The sequence below is a fragment of the Mustelus asterias genome, chromosome 27, assembly GCF_964213995.1.
Source record: "Mustelus asterias chromosome 27, sMusAst1.hap1.1, whole genome shotgun sequence".
Lineage (NCBI taxonomy): Eukaryota > Metazoa > Chordata > Chondrichthyes > Carcharhiniformes > Triakidae > Mustelus > Mustelus asterias.
The window spans coordinates 33,619,386-33,633,981 of record NC_135827.1 but is presented as its reverse complement, the minus strand read 5'-3'; the positions used below and the strand labels follow the sequence as shown (position 1 = coordinate 33,633,981).

General features: G+C 47.5%; 2 protein-coding genes across 2 annotated transcripts in view; one reads left to right on the top strand and one right to left on the bottom strand.

Annotated features, from left to right (window-relative positions):
* Positions 1-14,596, bottom strand: part of c2cd2l (c2cd2 like) — a 663,422-nt gene that overhangs the window by 126,969 nt on the left and 521,857 nt on the right. The gene's annotated exons all lie outside the window — the stretch shown is intronic.
* Positions 1-14,596, top strand: part of dscaml1 (Down syndrome cell adhesion molecule like 1) — a 601,890-nt gene that overhangs the window by 329,989 nt on the left and 257,305 nt on the right. The window contains exon 3 of the mRNA XM_078198958.1: positions 551-693. Within this exon, the coding sequence (XP_078055084.1) occupies positions 551-693 (143 nt within the window). The remainder of the gene's footprint in view (positions 1-550; positions 694-14,596) is intronic.

Here is a 14,596-nt window from a genome sequence, read left to right as displayed (position 1 = left end):
TTGGTAGCAAAAGCCACACAAGCTTTCGGAGCTCTAAGCCCCTTCTCCAGGTGAGTGAGAATTCCCACTCACCTGAAGAAGGGGCTGAGAGCTCCGAAAGCTTGTGTGGCTTTTGCTACCAAATAAACCTGTTGGACTTTAACCTGGTGTTGTTAAACTTCTTACATGTGACTCCAGACCCACGGCAATGTGGTTGACTCTTAATTGCCCTCTGAATTGGCCGAGCGAGCTGCTCAGTGTGGGAATAATTAGAGATGGGCAACAAGTGCTGGCCTTGCCAGCGACACCTGCATCCCATGAAAGAATAAATGTCAAAATATCCCAACTTTTGTCCAGGAGCCCCCGCCCGAAAAATATCTTTGCCCTGCTAATTTATCAGCATGAGAATTACAGAGAGATGGCTGCTTCAAATGTTGCTGAAGTGACGTCTTAGGCTATTGTCAGAGTGCTTTTGCAAAATGGCCGCCTGAGCTCTGCACTGCATCTGGCTGACATTGAATGCTGGCAAGATTCTGAGTGAGTTTTCTCTTTTCTTTTTGTCTCCAGGGAGTAGATTCCACATCACCTCTTATGGAGCCTTGTACATATCCGATGTACAAAAGGAGGACGCGCTGTCTACGTACAGGTGTATCACCAGACATAAATACAGCGGGGAAACACGCCAGAGCAATGGAGCCCGACTCTCTGTTTCCGGTAAGGGTGTGGGCCTTGCCTGCTGTTCAGGCCAACGTTTCGAATCCTGCCTTTCAATGGTGCCCCAGCTTTACCCCGATACCTCCAGGAAGGAAAGACGAATCTGAGGCATCCGGAGAGGGTACGGGGGAGATTTATCGGAAAGGTGCCGGGGATGGGAGACTTCTGTTAGGTGGAGAGATGTGAGAAGGTAGGCCTTCTCCGAAAACAGAGACAATCAAGAGGAGATTTTGATACAACTGCTCAAATTAATGAGGAGTTTTGACAAGAGATAGATAAGGAAGAAACTGGCAGACGGGTGAAAGATTTAATGTCATTTACAAGGAACACCAGAGGGAATGTGAGAACTGCTTGTTGCAGGCAATGGCTAAGATCCTGAAAGGGTGTAGATTCAGTCGTAACTTTCAAAAGGGCATTGGGAAGGGACGGTCTCAGAGAAAAGAGGACTGGGGAAGGCGACTAATTGAGTCGTTTATTCAAATGGCCAGCAGAGGCTGATTGGAACGAATGGCCTCGTTCTGCACTGCATTATTTGATGATTTTGATCTGGACACGGCTGCACGTGACCTCAGGAGGAAAACCTGAAACCCATCATAAAACAAAAAGCTTGTTTCACTTTCTTTGAAGAGTTTTGTCTCTCAGTTATAACAATATTGGAGATGGTGATAGGAATGGGGGCAGGACAGGGAAACCCTCCAGGAGAATGTCTTAACTACAAAATGCTAACCCGCCCAGCATGCTATTTACCTTCACTGCCCTGTGTTAAAGCGGTCAGGCCCAGTTTGCTGGGCGTCAGGATGGTTCTTCCACACAATCAGATGCACGACGTTTTAGTAAATCAGTGTGATGTGCTCGCGGGAAGTGTAGACCGGCCCCAAACCTTTACCTTAGTCCTTGTCCAACTCAACTCTGCAAGATAGGCTGTCTCTTATTTAACACCCACCGTATACAGTAACAATAATAATAATAACTTTCGTTTAGATAAAAGCAAATTACTGCGGATGCTGGAATCTGAAAGCAAAAGAGAAAATGCTGGAAAATCTCAGCAGCTCTGACAGCATCTGTGGGGAGAGAATCGAGCCACCATTTCGAGTCCAGATGATCCTTTGTCAAAGCTCAGCAAAGGGTCATCTGGACTTGAAACGTCAGCTCTTTTCTCTCCTTATAGATGCTGCCAGACCTGCCGAGATTTTCCAGCATTTTCCCTTTTACTTTCATTTAGATGGTGCCTTTAACATATTGAAATGTCCCGAGGTGCTTTACCGGAGCATTAGAAAATGAAACTGAGCCACATAAGGAGATATAGGCTGGGATTCTCCGGCTGTTCACGCTGCCGGGATTCTCCAGTCCTGCCGGCCCTGCACTCCCGCCCGCGGGTTTCTCACTGGCGTGGGGTGACGTGACGGGCGGCACGGTGGTACAGTGGTCAGCACTGCTGCCTCACAGTGCCAGGGACCCGGGTTCAATTCCGGTCTCGGATCACTGTCTGTGTGGAGTCTGCATGTTCTCCCCTTGTTTGCATGGGTTTCCTCTGGGTGCTCTGGTTTCCTCCCACAGTCCAAAGATGTGCGGGTTAGGTTGATTGGCCATGCTAAATTGACCCTTAGTGTCCTGGGATGCTTCGACTAGAGGGATTAATGGGGCAAATGTGTGGGGTTACGGGGATAGCGCCTGTGTGGGACTGTTGTCGGTGCAGACCCGATGGGCTGAATGGCCTCCTTCTGCACTGTAGGGATTCAATGACGTCAATGGGAATTCCCATTGACAGTGGCGGGACCAGAGAATCCCGCCACTAGCAAACAACACGCCATCTCCCGCCAGCAGGGAACATGTGGCTGGGAGACGGGAGAATCTCGCCCCTGAGATCAGATGACCAGAAGTTTGGTCAGTGAGGTAGGTTTCAAGGAGAAAAGCAAGGTAGAAAGGCGGAGAGGTTTAGGGAAGGAATTCCAGAGCTTAGGGATAGGCAGCTGAAGGCAAGGTCACCAATAGAAGAGCAGTTATAATTGGGAATAAGATTGGGAATATAATTGGCACAAAAGGTTCGAATTGGAGGAGGATGGGTATCTCAGAGCGATATTGTTCTGGAGACGATGGCAGAGATGGGGAGGGGTGAGACTATGGAGCAATTTAAAAACAAGGATGAGAATTTTGAAGTCAAGTTGTTAGTGTTATGGAGCCAGTGTAGATTATTGAGCACAGGGATGATAGGGGACAGGGCTTCATAGAATCATAGAATCCCTACAGTAGAGAAGGAGGCCATCCGGTCCATGACTCCTGCACCAACAACAATCCCACCCTATCCCCATATGTTTGCCCTGCTAATTCCCCGCAAAACTAGGATCAATTTAGTATGGCCAATCAACCTAACCCACACATCTTTGGAGTGTGAGAGGATACAGGAGCACCCGGAGGAAACCCACGCAGAAACGGGGAGAACGTGCAACTCCACACGGACTGTCACCCAAACTGGGAATTGAACCCAGGTCCCTGGCGCTGTGAGGCAGCTGTGCTAACCATTGTGGCACCGTGTCGCCCCCTGTTGTGGGTTCAGGCAGGTAAAGGAGCACAGTGTGCAGGAGTGTCAGCCTCCACAATTGTCCAATAGGTTTGAGATTGTCTCAGTTGGGTTTGGATGAGAGTGGGGGCTGCAGGGTGGATGAGAAAACTGACCATTGCACAGTGATACAGGAAGCCATTCAAGTGAGGGGGAACAAAAAGGAATGTAGTGGTGGTAGTAGGGGACAGTATAACGAGGTGGATTGACACAATTCTCTGCAGCAACGAGCGAGAGTCTAGAAGGCTGTGTTGTCTGTCCAGTAAGAAGTTTAACAACGCCTACTCCTATTCCACTCTTAATTCATATTTTGCACAAGTGAAGTCATGGTCAGTAGAGTTTTAGTGTACAGAAAATCTTGGTATAGAAAGGAGGCATTATGGCCGATTCTGCCATGGCTGCTGGTACAGGTGTTATTTTGCCCCCAGAAACCAATCAGTCTCAACTCAGGAGATAAAGTATCGGGACATTAATAAAAGTATTGGAAACGGAGGAAAGTTTTTTTTAAGTTTAATTATGAGTGTCACTGGTCGGCTTACGTAAACACTGCGATGAAGTTACTGTGAAAATTCCCCAGTCGCCACACTCCGGTGCCTGTTTGGGTTCACTGAGGGTGTATTTAGCATGGCCAATGCACCTAAGCAGCACGTCTTTCGGACTGTGGGAGGAAACCGGAGCACCCGGAGGAAACCCACGCAGACACGGGGAGAATGTGCAGACTCCACACAGACAGTGACCCAAGCTGGGGTCCTTAGCACCATGAGGCAGCAGTGCTAACCACTGTGCTGTGAAATCTCCTGGAGTTTGAAGCTCTATTCCCCACTCCTCTGTGATGACTTCAGCCAAGCTGATGAGGTTGGCTTGCTAGAGTGTGAAAAGACATACTTGATGAGTCCTAATTGATGGTTAAATCAGGGAGCCTCTTGCTCCCTATTTAAAGCAGGTGTGTCAGACTCCCAGCCTGCATTCAGCAGGGAGCAACTGGAGAGCTGGCTGTGTACAGATGTATGGTGTAAATAAAGTAACTTGGTGACGGGACTTTTGCCTCCGTGGAGTTATTACACCCTCCAATAAGGAAACAGTGATGGACAAAGTTTATTGAGAATAGTTTTGAACAAAATGGTGATGCTAAATTTTTGAAAGATTGTTTTCTGTAAGTCAAGTTCCGAATGGCACAGAAAGTACATTAAACTCTAAGAGTTTGCGTGAGTTGTCTCCTTCACCAATTGAGAAGTCAGGGGTGGCATTTTGAAAATTCCCATTGCGGCAGGAGCAATGGAAAAGTGATGTGGGCACCTTAAACTAGAAATAAATATTCGGTGCAAATTGCAGAAATGATATAATATCTTAGCTCGGTCACTCAGCAAAAAGACTGCAAATTATAAAATCATTTTCAAATCCAGAGCTTCCAAGCAATCCAAATAATTACTTACTGATTACAGTCATATAACATAGCAACTTGAGTTCTATCTCGTGTTCAGTATTTTTCTGTGGAGTTGTGAACTTTTCCATTTCTCCGTGACAATGTGCCCAAAGGATTTACAACACAGAAGGAGGCCATTCGGCCCAGCATGTCCTGACCCAGGATAATGCTCCAATGAGCCTCTCTTGTTATAACCTCATCAAAGTATTCTTCTCATTCTTTCTCTCTTATTTGTTCATCCAGCTTCTCCACAAATTCATCTTTGTCTTATAGGGAATGATAGCATAGTGGTTATGTTATTCGACTAGTAATCCAGATAACTAGTAATACAATAGGCATGTGTTCAAAACACACTGATTTGATTTATTATTGTCACATGTATTAGTACAAAGTGAAAAGTATTGTTTCTTGCACGCTATACAGACAAAGCATACCGTTCATAGTGAAGGAAAGGAGAGAGTGCAGAATGCAGTGTTACAGTCATAGCTAGGGTGTAGAGAAAGATCAACTTAATGCAAAAGAAGTCCATTCAAAAGTCTGACAGCAGCAGGGAAGAAGCTATTCTTGAGTCGGTTGGTACGTGACCTCAGACTTTTGTATCTTTTTCCCGATGGAAGAAGTTGGAAGAGAGAATGTCTGGGGTGCGTGGGGTCCTTGATTATGCTGGCTGCATGGCCGAGGCAGCGGGAATTGTAGACAGTCTACACAGAGTCACAGAGAGAGTTGGGGGATTTAAATTTAGTTAATTCAATAGAATAAAGAACAAAGAGTTAGTATCGTAATGATTTGAATTGTTTTATTTTTGTCACATGTTTTGGGATACAGTGAAAAGTATTGTTTCTTGCATGCTATACAGACAAAGCATAACGTTCATAGAGTACATAGGGGAGAAGGAAATGAGAGAGTGCTGAATATAGTATTACAGTCATAGCTGGGGTGTAGAGAAAGATCAGATTGAAATAGAATATTATTAGCGAGTTTAGAAGAGTTAGAGTAGAGTTTTAAAACCATAGACCGAGAGTGAAAGATAGAATTAGAGGATATGCTCGCTAGAAGTTGCCACACTCTGGTGCCATCTTGAAAATTGGTGATTTTGGCTGGAAATCCAGATTCCCCCTCCACAGGCAGGTTTCCCCACAGTGGAAGCGGCTCACCATCAGACGCCGGAGGGTCTTCCAGTCCTGCCGAAATTGGTGGCGATTTGCATTCCTCACCCAAATCTGGGGCAGAGATCGACTTTGGAAGGTCCTGCTGCTGGAAGGGCTGGAGGATTCACCCCCATGTAATGACTGAATTGTTATAAAAACACACCTGAGGAAAGGAAATCTGTCCTTCTATGAACATAAGAACTAGGAGCAGGAGTAGGCCATCTGGCCCTTCGAGCCTGCTCCGCCATTCAATAAGATCATGGCTGATCTTTTTGTGGACTCAGCTCCACTTACCCGCCCGCTCACCATAACCCTTAATTCCTTTACTGTTCAAAACTTTATCTATCCTTGCCTTAAAAACATTCAATGTGGTAGCCTCAACTACTTCACTGGGCAGGAACTCCATAGGTTCATAACCCTTTGTGTGAAGAAGTTCCTGCTCAACTCAGTCCTAAATCTGCTCCCCGTTATTTTGAGGGCATGCCCCTTTAGTTCCAGTTTCACCCATCAGTGAAAACAACTTCCCTGCTTCTATCTTATCTATTCCCTTCATAATATTATATGTTTCTATAAAATCTCCCCTCATTCTTCTGAATTCCAATGAGTGTAGCCCCAGTCTACTCAGTCTCTCCTCATAAGCCAACCCTCTCAACTCCAGAATCAACCTAGTGAATCTCCTCTGCGCCCCCTCCAATGCCAGTATATCCTTTCTCAAGAAAGGAGACCAAAACCGTACACAGTACTCTAGGTTTGGCCTCACCACACCTGTCTGGTTTGTACGTGACTCCAGACCCCCACTGCAGTTGGATTGACGCTGAAACGGTTGAGCTAACAAGTTGCTGACTTGTGTCAATTGGGATGGACAATGTGATGCCGACACCCTGCGAATGAATTAAAAAGAGAACTGCTCCCTGTGATAAAAGCAAATTACTGCGGATGCTGGAATCTGAAACCAAAAGAGAAAATGCTGGAAAATCTCAGCACGTCTGGCAGCATCTGGAAGGAGAGAAAAGAGCTGATATTTCGAGTCCAGATGACCCTTTGTCAAAGCTAAAAGGGAGAGAAAGTGGGAGACGCCAGCTCTTTTCTCCCCTTACAGATGCTGCCAGAACTGCTTCCTGCGATTGTAAGCTCCACATCTCAGTCAATGGATTATATTCTTCGACAAAAGACGTTTTTGAGTTGGTAGCCAAGAAGCTGGTGGGTGGGTGAGGGGGGAATAATAATACATGAATTAAACATCAATCGTGTCAAAAAAGGGCTGACAAATGGGGTGCACAAGTTTTTGACCTTTGCCACCACATTTCACAGATGTAGGTCCTTAAATTGGATGTCGGCCAAGGTTGTGATGTATCCTCTCAATGGGTGTTCATGCAGTAAACAGAGAGACCTTAATGTGGCCTGTCAGAATGAAGGACCTGACTGTTTCTCCACGGGGGCTATTTCCTCATGGTACAGTAGGGGGGTCGTGTTTAACAGTGGGACAGAATCCAACCGCAATGTTTAATGATTCGGACAGAGTTGTGTTTGATTTGAGAGAACACTGCGTTGTGACACAGACTCTCCTTCCCCCCCAATTCTCCTCCTCTCAGCCATGTGGAGTCCTGATAAATCGCCTGTCGTGTTTCACATGGTCAATCAGCGGCGGATAATGCTGTTTTAATATCAGAGCTCGAAGGCTGACCATACTTTGCAGTCCTGGCAAAGCCAGCAATACACTTGCCTTTAGAATATAGACTCTCTCCCCTCCACTCGCCAATCCAAGATGGTCTAAAACCAAATTACTGTGGATGCTGGAATCTAAAACCAAAAGATTTGATTTGATTTGATTTATTATTGTCACATGTATCAGTATACAGTGAAAAGTATTGTTTCTTAGAGTCATAGAGGTTTACAGCATGGAAACAGGCCCTTCGGCCCAACTTGTCCATGCTGCCCTTATTTTTTAAAACCCCTAAGCCAATCCCAATTGCCCGCATTTGGCCCATATCCCTCTATACCTATCATACCCATGTAACTGTCTAAATGCTTTTTAAAAGATAAAATTGTACCCACCTCTACTACTACCTCTGGCAGCTCGTTCCAGACACTCACCACCCTCTGTGTGAAAAAGTTGCCCCTCTGAACCCTTTTGTATCTCTCCCCTCTCACCTTAAACCTATGCCCTCTAGTTTTAGACTCCCCTACCTTTGGGAAAAGATATTGACTATCTACCTTGTCTATGCCCCTCATTATTTTATAGACCTCTATAAGGTCACCCCTCAGCCTCCTACGCTCCAGAGAGAGAAGTCCCAGTCTATTCAGCTTCTCCTTATAATTCAATCCATCAAGTCTTGCGCGCTATACAGACCAAACATACCATTCATAGAGAAGGAATCAAGAGACTACGGAATATAGTGTTAGAGCCATAGCTACGGTGTAGAGAAAGATCAACTTAATGCAAGGTAAGTCCATTCAAAAGTCTGACAGCAGTAGGGAAGAAGCTGTTCTTGAGTCGGTTGGTATGTGACCTGACTTTTGTACCTTTTTCCCGACAGAAGAAGTTGGAAGAGAGAATGTCTGGGGTGCGTGGGGTCCTTAATTATGCTGGCTGCTCTGCTGAGGCAGTGGGAAGTGTAGACGGAGTCAATGGATGGGAGGCTGGTCAGCAATACACTTGCCTTCAGAATATAGACTCTCTCCCCTCCACTCACCAAACCCTACTCAAGATGATCTAAAAGCAAATTACTGCGGATGCTGGAATCTGAAACCAAAAGGGAAATGCTGGAAAATCTCAGCAGGTCTGACAGCATCTGTAAGGAGTGAAAAAAGCTGATGTTTCGAGTCCAGCTGACCCTCTATCAAAGCTTTGTCAAGATGGTCTGTTTGCCTCTCCAATCTTCCGCTCCCTAAGTGTATCATTGCCTACACCTCCCCTTCAGCCCCCCAGATCTCGGTCTCTTCCTTCTCCACCAGTGCCTCACCCTATATTCAGCTTTGTGCCTTTTACTCCTTTGATACATGATGTGCTTTCTTGCCTGGACTATTGCTGAAATAAATGATTAGGAATTTTTCTGTCTGGTCGAGGTTTTTTTTGCTTCACTGCCTTCTCAAGCGGCACGGTAGCACAGTGGTTAGCACTGCTGCTTCACAGCTCCAGGGACCTGGGTTCGATTCCCGGCTCGGGTCACTGTCTGTGTGGAGTTTGCACATTCTCCTCGTGTCTGCGTGGGTTTTCTCCGGGTGCTCCGGTTTCCTCCCACAGTCCAAAGATGTGTGGGTTAGGTTGATTGGCTATGCTAAAATTGCCCTTAGTTTCCTGAGATGCGTAGGTTAGAGGGATTAGTGGATGGATATGGGGGTAGGGCCTGGGTGGGATTGTGGTCGGTGCAGACTCGATGGGCCGAATGGCCTCTTTCTGTACTGTAGGGTTTCTATGATTCTATGATTCTATGATTATCTGTCAAAAACTTTACAATGGATGTAAAATTGGACAGTTCTCTTATAGCCACATTACTCCTGGTTGGCGAAGTCAAAATGAAGACACAGAGCGTTTCCTTACTGAGAGAGTTTATTGACTGTGTTTGGGTTATTTATTAGTGTCACAAGTAGGCTGACATTAACACTGCAATGAAGTTACTGTGAAAATCTCCTAGTCGCCACACTCCAGCGCCTGTTCGGGTACACTGAGGGAGAATTTAGCATGGCTAATGCACCCTCACCAGCACGTCTTTCAGACTGTGGGAGGGAACAGGAGCACCCAGAGGAAACCCACGCAGACACAGGGGAGAACATGCAGACGCCGCACGGACACTGACTCAAGCTGGGAATCGAACCCGTGTCCCCGGCGCTGTGAGGCAGCAGTGCTAACCATTGTGCCACCATCAGTGTCATTTATTCAACACTCCTCGCATTCACCCAGAGTCCCAGCTATCCCCTATTTCTATGCATTCAAATACTCGTCACCTGTTTCCTGTAATTATGTAATCGATAAGACATTGGCACACATAACTCCACTTTCCTCCATGTGCCACACTTTCAGGTACAGGAACGCAATTCTCACCCTTTTTCTTTCTTGAGATGGCTCTGCTTTGCACTTGCAGCTCACACACGGAAGGAAGCACTAATATTATGACAAATGAAGCTGCTAACGAGCCTGGAATAGCTTTATTGCTGCAATAACAGTCCTGCGCACAAAATAAACATTCAAAACACAATCTTAATTAAGAATGTACTGACTGCATCTGCTTGGGTGGCGTTCTACCCCATTCTCCTTCACTCTTGGGGAGAAGAACCGGAATATTCCGACCGTTCACACCAACGGGATTTTCCCATCCCGCTGCAGTGAATGACTTGTTGCCAAAATCTCTGCCTTCGCTGCTGCGGGAGCGTGGCATGAACAGGCGGTAAGATGGTGCCCAAATTGTTTCCACAGTAGGAGTGTTGGTAATCGGGATATGTTGAATCATAGAATCCCTACAGTATGGTTGGTTGGAGGGCCGAAGGGCCTGTTCCTGTGCTGTAATTTTCTTTGTTCCTTGTTCTTTGTACAGAAGGAGGCCCATTCGGCCCATCGAGCCTGCACTGACCACAATCCCACCCGGGCCCTATTCCCGTAACCCTCATTTACCCTGCTAATCCCTGCGACACTAGGGTCAATTTAGCATGGCCAATGCACCTAACCCACACATCTTTGGACTGTGGGAGGAAACCAGAGCACCCGGAGGAAACCCACGCCGGCACAGGGAGAAGCGCAAACTCTGCACAGATGGTGACCCAAGCCGGGAATCGAACCCTGGCCCTGTGAAGAAGCAGTGCTAACCACTGCACCAGATAAATTAGCAAAAGAAAATCTGGGGCTGGGGTGCAGTGGCATTGGAGGGCGGTGGGGGCGGGGGTGGGCGAAGGAGGAGACCTTTTCTTATGCATTGAGTTGTTGTGAGCTGGATTGCACACACGAAAGGGTGCTGGTGGTTGGGGGAGATGGTGGTATCATGGTAAAGTGACGAGTAATTCAGGGGTTCAGGCTAATGCTCTGAGGACATGGGTTCAAATCCCACCATAGCAGCCGGTGGAATTTAAATTCAGTCACTTACTGAGAATGTGAAGCTGGTTTCAGTCACTATGTAACAACTAAATATTGTAAACCCCATCTGGTTCGCTAATGCCCTTTGGGGAAGGAAATCTGCCCTCCTTACCCTTACTACACGTGACTCCAGAGCCACAGCAAGGTGGGTGACTCTTCACTGCCCTCTGAAATGTTCAGCTCAAGGGCAGTTAAGGATGGGCAACACATTCTGGCCTTGCCAGCGACACCTACATACCATAAAGAATACAAACATTCAGTAGTGACTTCATAGAATCATAGAATCCCTGCAGTGCAGCAGGAGGCCATTTGGCCCACCGAGTCTGCACTAACTCTTTGACACAGCGGGCCTGATTTTACCATTTTGAGTCTAAGTGTCGAATCCGGGCGTCAAATAGATCCGCGCCTGGAATCCTCTTTGCAGCGCGCCCATACGCATTTTGCCGGCTCCGGCCCGATTCGCGCTGTGGGCGGGGCTTAGCGCTGGTGGACCATCTCTCCCGCTCTCTTGCCCCTGCAGGGAAGAGTAATCTGTGGCTGGTAGTGTACCAGTGATGGTTTATCCCTTTACAGGCCCAGCTTGGTCCTTCTCCAGTGTCTCCTCTTGGACTTGTACTGATCTTGTTGCCGGTTTTCATGCGGATCCACTGTGGAATCGGCCGGTTCTGCTTCATCTTCTTAGCGAGGAATCGCTTCATCCTGAAGGTTTTGTGGGATGGCATGGCCGCACGTCCACTCCGGCAGGAGGGATTCGTTCCTCCGGTGGGGAGGAGGGATCGCCCCCAGAGTGGCAGCGGACCGCCCTGCCCCCTCCCTCCCCACCGATCAGCCGCAGACTGGCAGTGGACCCCTCCGACCAGAGGATGATCTGGGTCCCACCCCCCCCCCTCGTCCCACCCCCCACCCCCCCTCCTCCCACCACCACCACCAGCACCACCCCCCCTCTCCCCCCCCCCCCCCCCCCCCCCCCCCCCCCCACCCAGCCACCCACCCACAACCAGAGGATGACCTGGGTCAGAGAGCCGTTGCAGGCTCTGAGCCCGCTCTTCGGAAGCTGCAGCGACGACTTCAGACTTTTATTTACCAAGTCGTTAAATGCGTGGACGTGGATCGGGCCAGAAGACGGTAAAGTGGGATTTGGCGGTAGAGTTCGGCGCGCGATTCATTAAGTCGATTTAAATGCATGCAAATGCATTTAAATCGTCGGGCCGCCCAATTCAGGCGGGGGCCGGACCCGCGCCCGAATCGGGTGTCGGTAAAGCCGCGATCTGCTCGGAATCAGGTGCAGATCGCGGTATAGGCCCGACGCCCAACTTTACCACGATTTCGCGCCCGTAAACGGCAGGTTAGCGGGAACGATTGGAAGTTCTTTGGAAGGGCCAGCACGGACACAGCTGACTGAATGGCCTCTTCCTGTGCGGGCAACATTTTATGGTTCTGTGATCACTTCAGTCTTAATTTCACATCGTACCTACTTTAGGAACCCTGTTCTATGCAATCTATCCTTTTCTCTGGTTTTCTCCCACAGTCCAAAGATGTGTGGGTCAGGTTGATTGGCCCGTGCTAAATTGTCCCTTAGTGTCAGGGGATTAACAGGGTAAATATGTGGAGCTATGGAAATGGGGCCTGGGTGGGATTGTTGTCGGTGCAGTATTGATGGGCCAAATGGCCTCCTCCTGCACTGTAGGGATTCGATGATTCTCAGTCATTATTTTAAAATTTGAACCCTTTTTTTGACAATGGAACAGTTTATTTACTGTTCGTGCATTTCACAATGGAGCCCATATCCTTGCACCACACAAATCATTCTGTCTACAAGACAAGTACTCAAATTATGCCAACACAAGATTGATCCCTGCACTCAGTTTAGTCACTTCCCTTTTTATAAAGTTTATTTATTAGTGTCAGGCTGACATTAACTCTGCAATGAGGTTACTGTGAAAATCCCCTAGTCGCCACACTCCAGCGCCTGTTAGGGTTCACTGAGGGAGAATTTAGCATGGCCAGTGCACCTAACCAGCACGTCTTTCGGACTGTGGGAGGAAACCGGAGTACCCAGAGGAAACCCACGCAGACATGGGGAGAGCGTGCAGACTCCACACAGACAGTAACCCAATCCTGGATTCGAACCCGGGTCCCCGGCGCAATAAGGCAGCAGTGCTAACAACTGTGCCACCGTGCTGCCACCAGGTGAGCTTGTCAGCAGGTACTCTCCCATGTCATTCTCAGGGGCTCCCAGTCTCTTGGTGATGGGATCCAAGCTTCTTAGTCCTCTTCACTTACCCATCCATTCATGCCTGGAAGTGTGGTGGAGACAGGGTCCAGGAAGCCACACAAACGAGGGTCGGTCTGGTCCACATTCCTCTCCGTCTGCAGAGCTCCCTGCATGTCTCCAGACCATTGCTCCAGTGGTTTCTTGGATGGGTTGGACAACTACATTGGAAGGCCTTGGGATTCTACCTGAGTCACAGGGTCCATTTTGAAACAATAAATTAATTGGCCGTTGGCTACTCCAAGGCCAGACTTTCAGCCAATTGGGCAGCAGAGATGTGAAGGCTGAAACTGTGGTGCATTCTTGGCATTGGTCATCTGCAGCTTAGAAACTAACCCCTCTGAGTGAAGTTGCCGCTACCTTGCTCAAGGTATTCCATCATGTAAACCAGCCCCCCATCCATTGACTCTGACTACACTCCCAGCTGTCGTGGCAAAGCAACCAGCATAATCAAGGACCCCACGCACCCCGGACATTCTCTTTTCCACCTTCTCCCGTCGGGAAAAAGATACAAAAGTCTGAGGTCACGCACCAACTGATTCAAGAACAGCTTCTTCCCTGCTGCCATCAGACTTTTGAATGGACCTACCTCGCATTAAGTTGATTATTCTCTACACCCGAGCTATGTTCTCGATCCTTTTACGAGGGAGAGAAAAATAAAATAAAAATCATTGGAAATAAACCTTGCATAAACCCAAATTTCATTGCTGTTTATACTCGGGGTGGGGGGGGGGGGGAAGGGATGGAAGGAAAGGGGGGAAAGGTAAGGGAGGAGGGATGAAAGGAAGTGAAAAAACAACTGGACAGATAGAAAGAGAGAGATTTTCTTGGACGGAATAAGGTTTGGAATAAACCCAATGTTTACATTACATTCTGCACTCTCTCATTTGCTTCTCTATGAACGGTATGCTTTGTCTGTATAACATTCAAGAAACAATACTTTTCACTCTATATTAGTACATGTGACAATAATAAGTCCAATCAAACAAGATCAAATCAGATGAAAATACTCTGGGCACGATCTTACTCGCCGTTCATGCCATGCTCCTGCTGCAGCGTTGGTCGAAGAAATTGGCACCCCACCAAATCTCCGTTCAGTGCGGCAAGAATGGTAACATTCCGGCCTGTGGGTTTTGTCACATCAGATTGCTACGTGGTCCCACTCAACGAAATCCTCTCACCCCCACTCATGGTCATGTTCAGTTAAGATTCATACGAAAGCCATCATACTCAGGCTCCGAACGGGGCATCCTCCAGTGTTGCTATTGACTGGGAGTTCTGTACTATTGTCCCTCAGCTTTTGTAATTGTGTTATTTATTTGACAGCATCCAGTGCATTACTGTGACAAAGGAATTATGTAGCTCGGGGAATAACATTAAAGGTTAGAATTAGCATTATTAGCTTTTAGCATTTTGTTCTAAGGGAACAGTAATATCA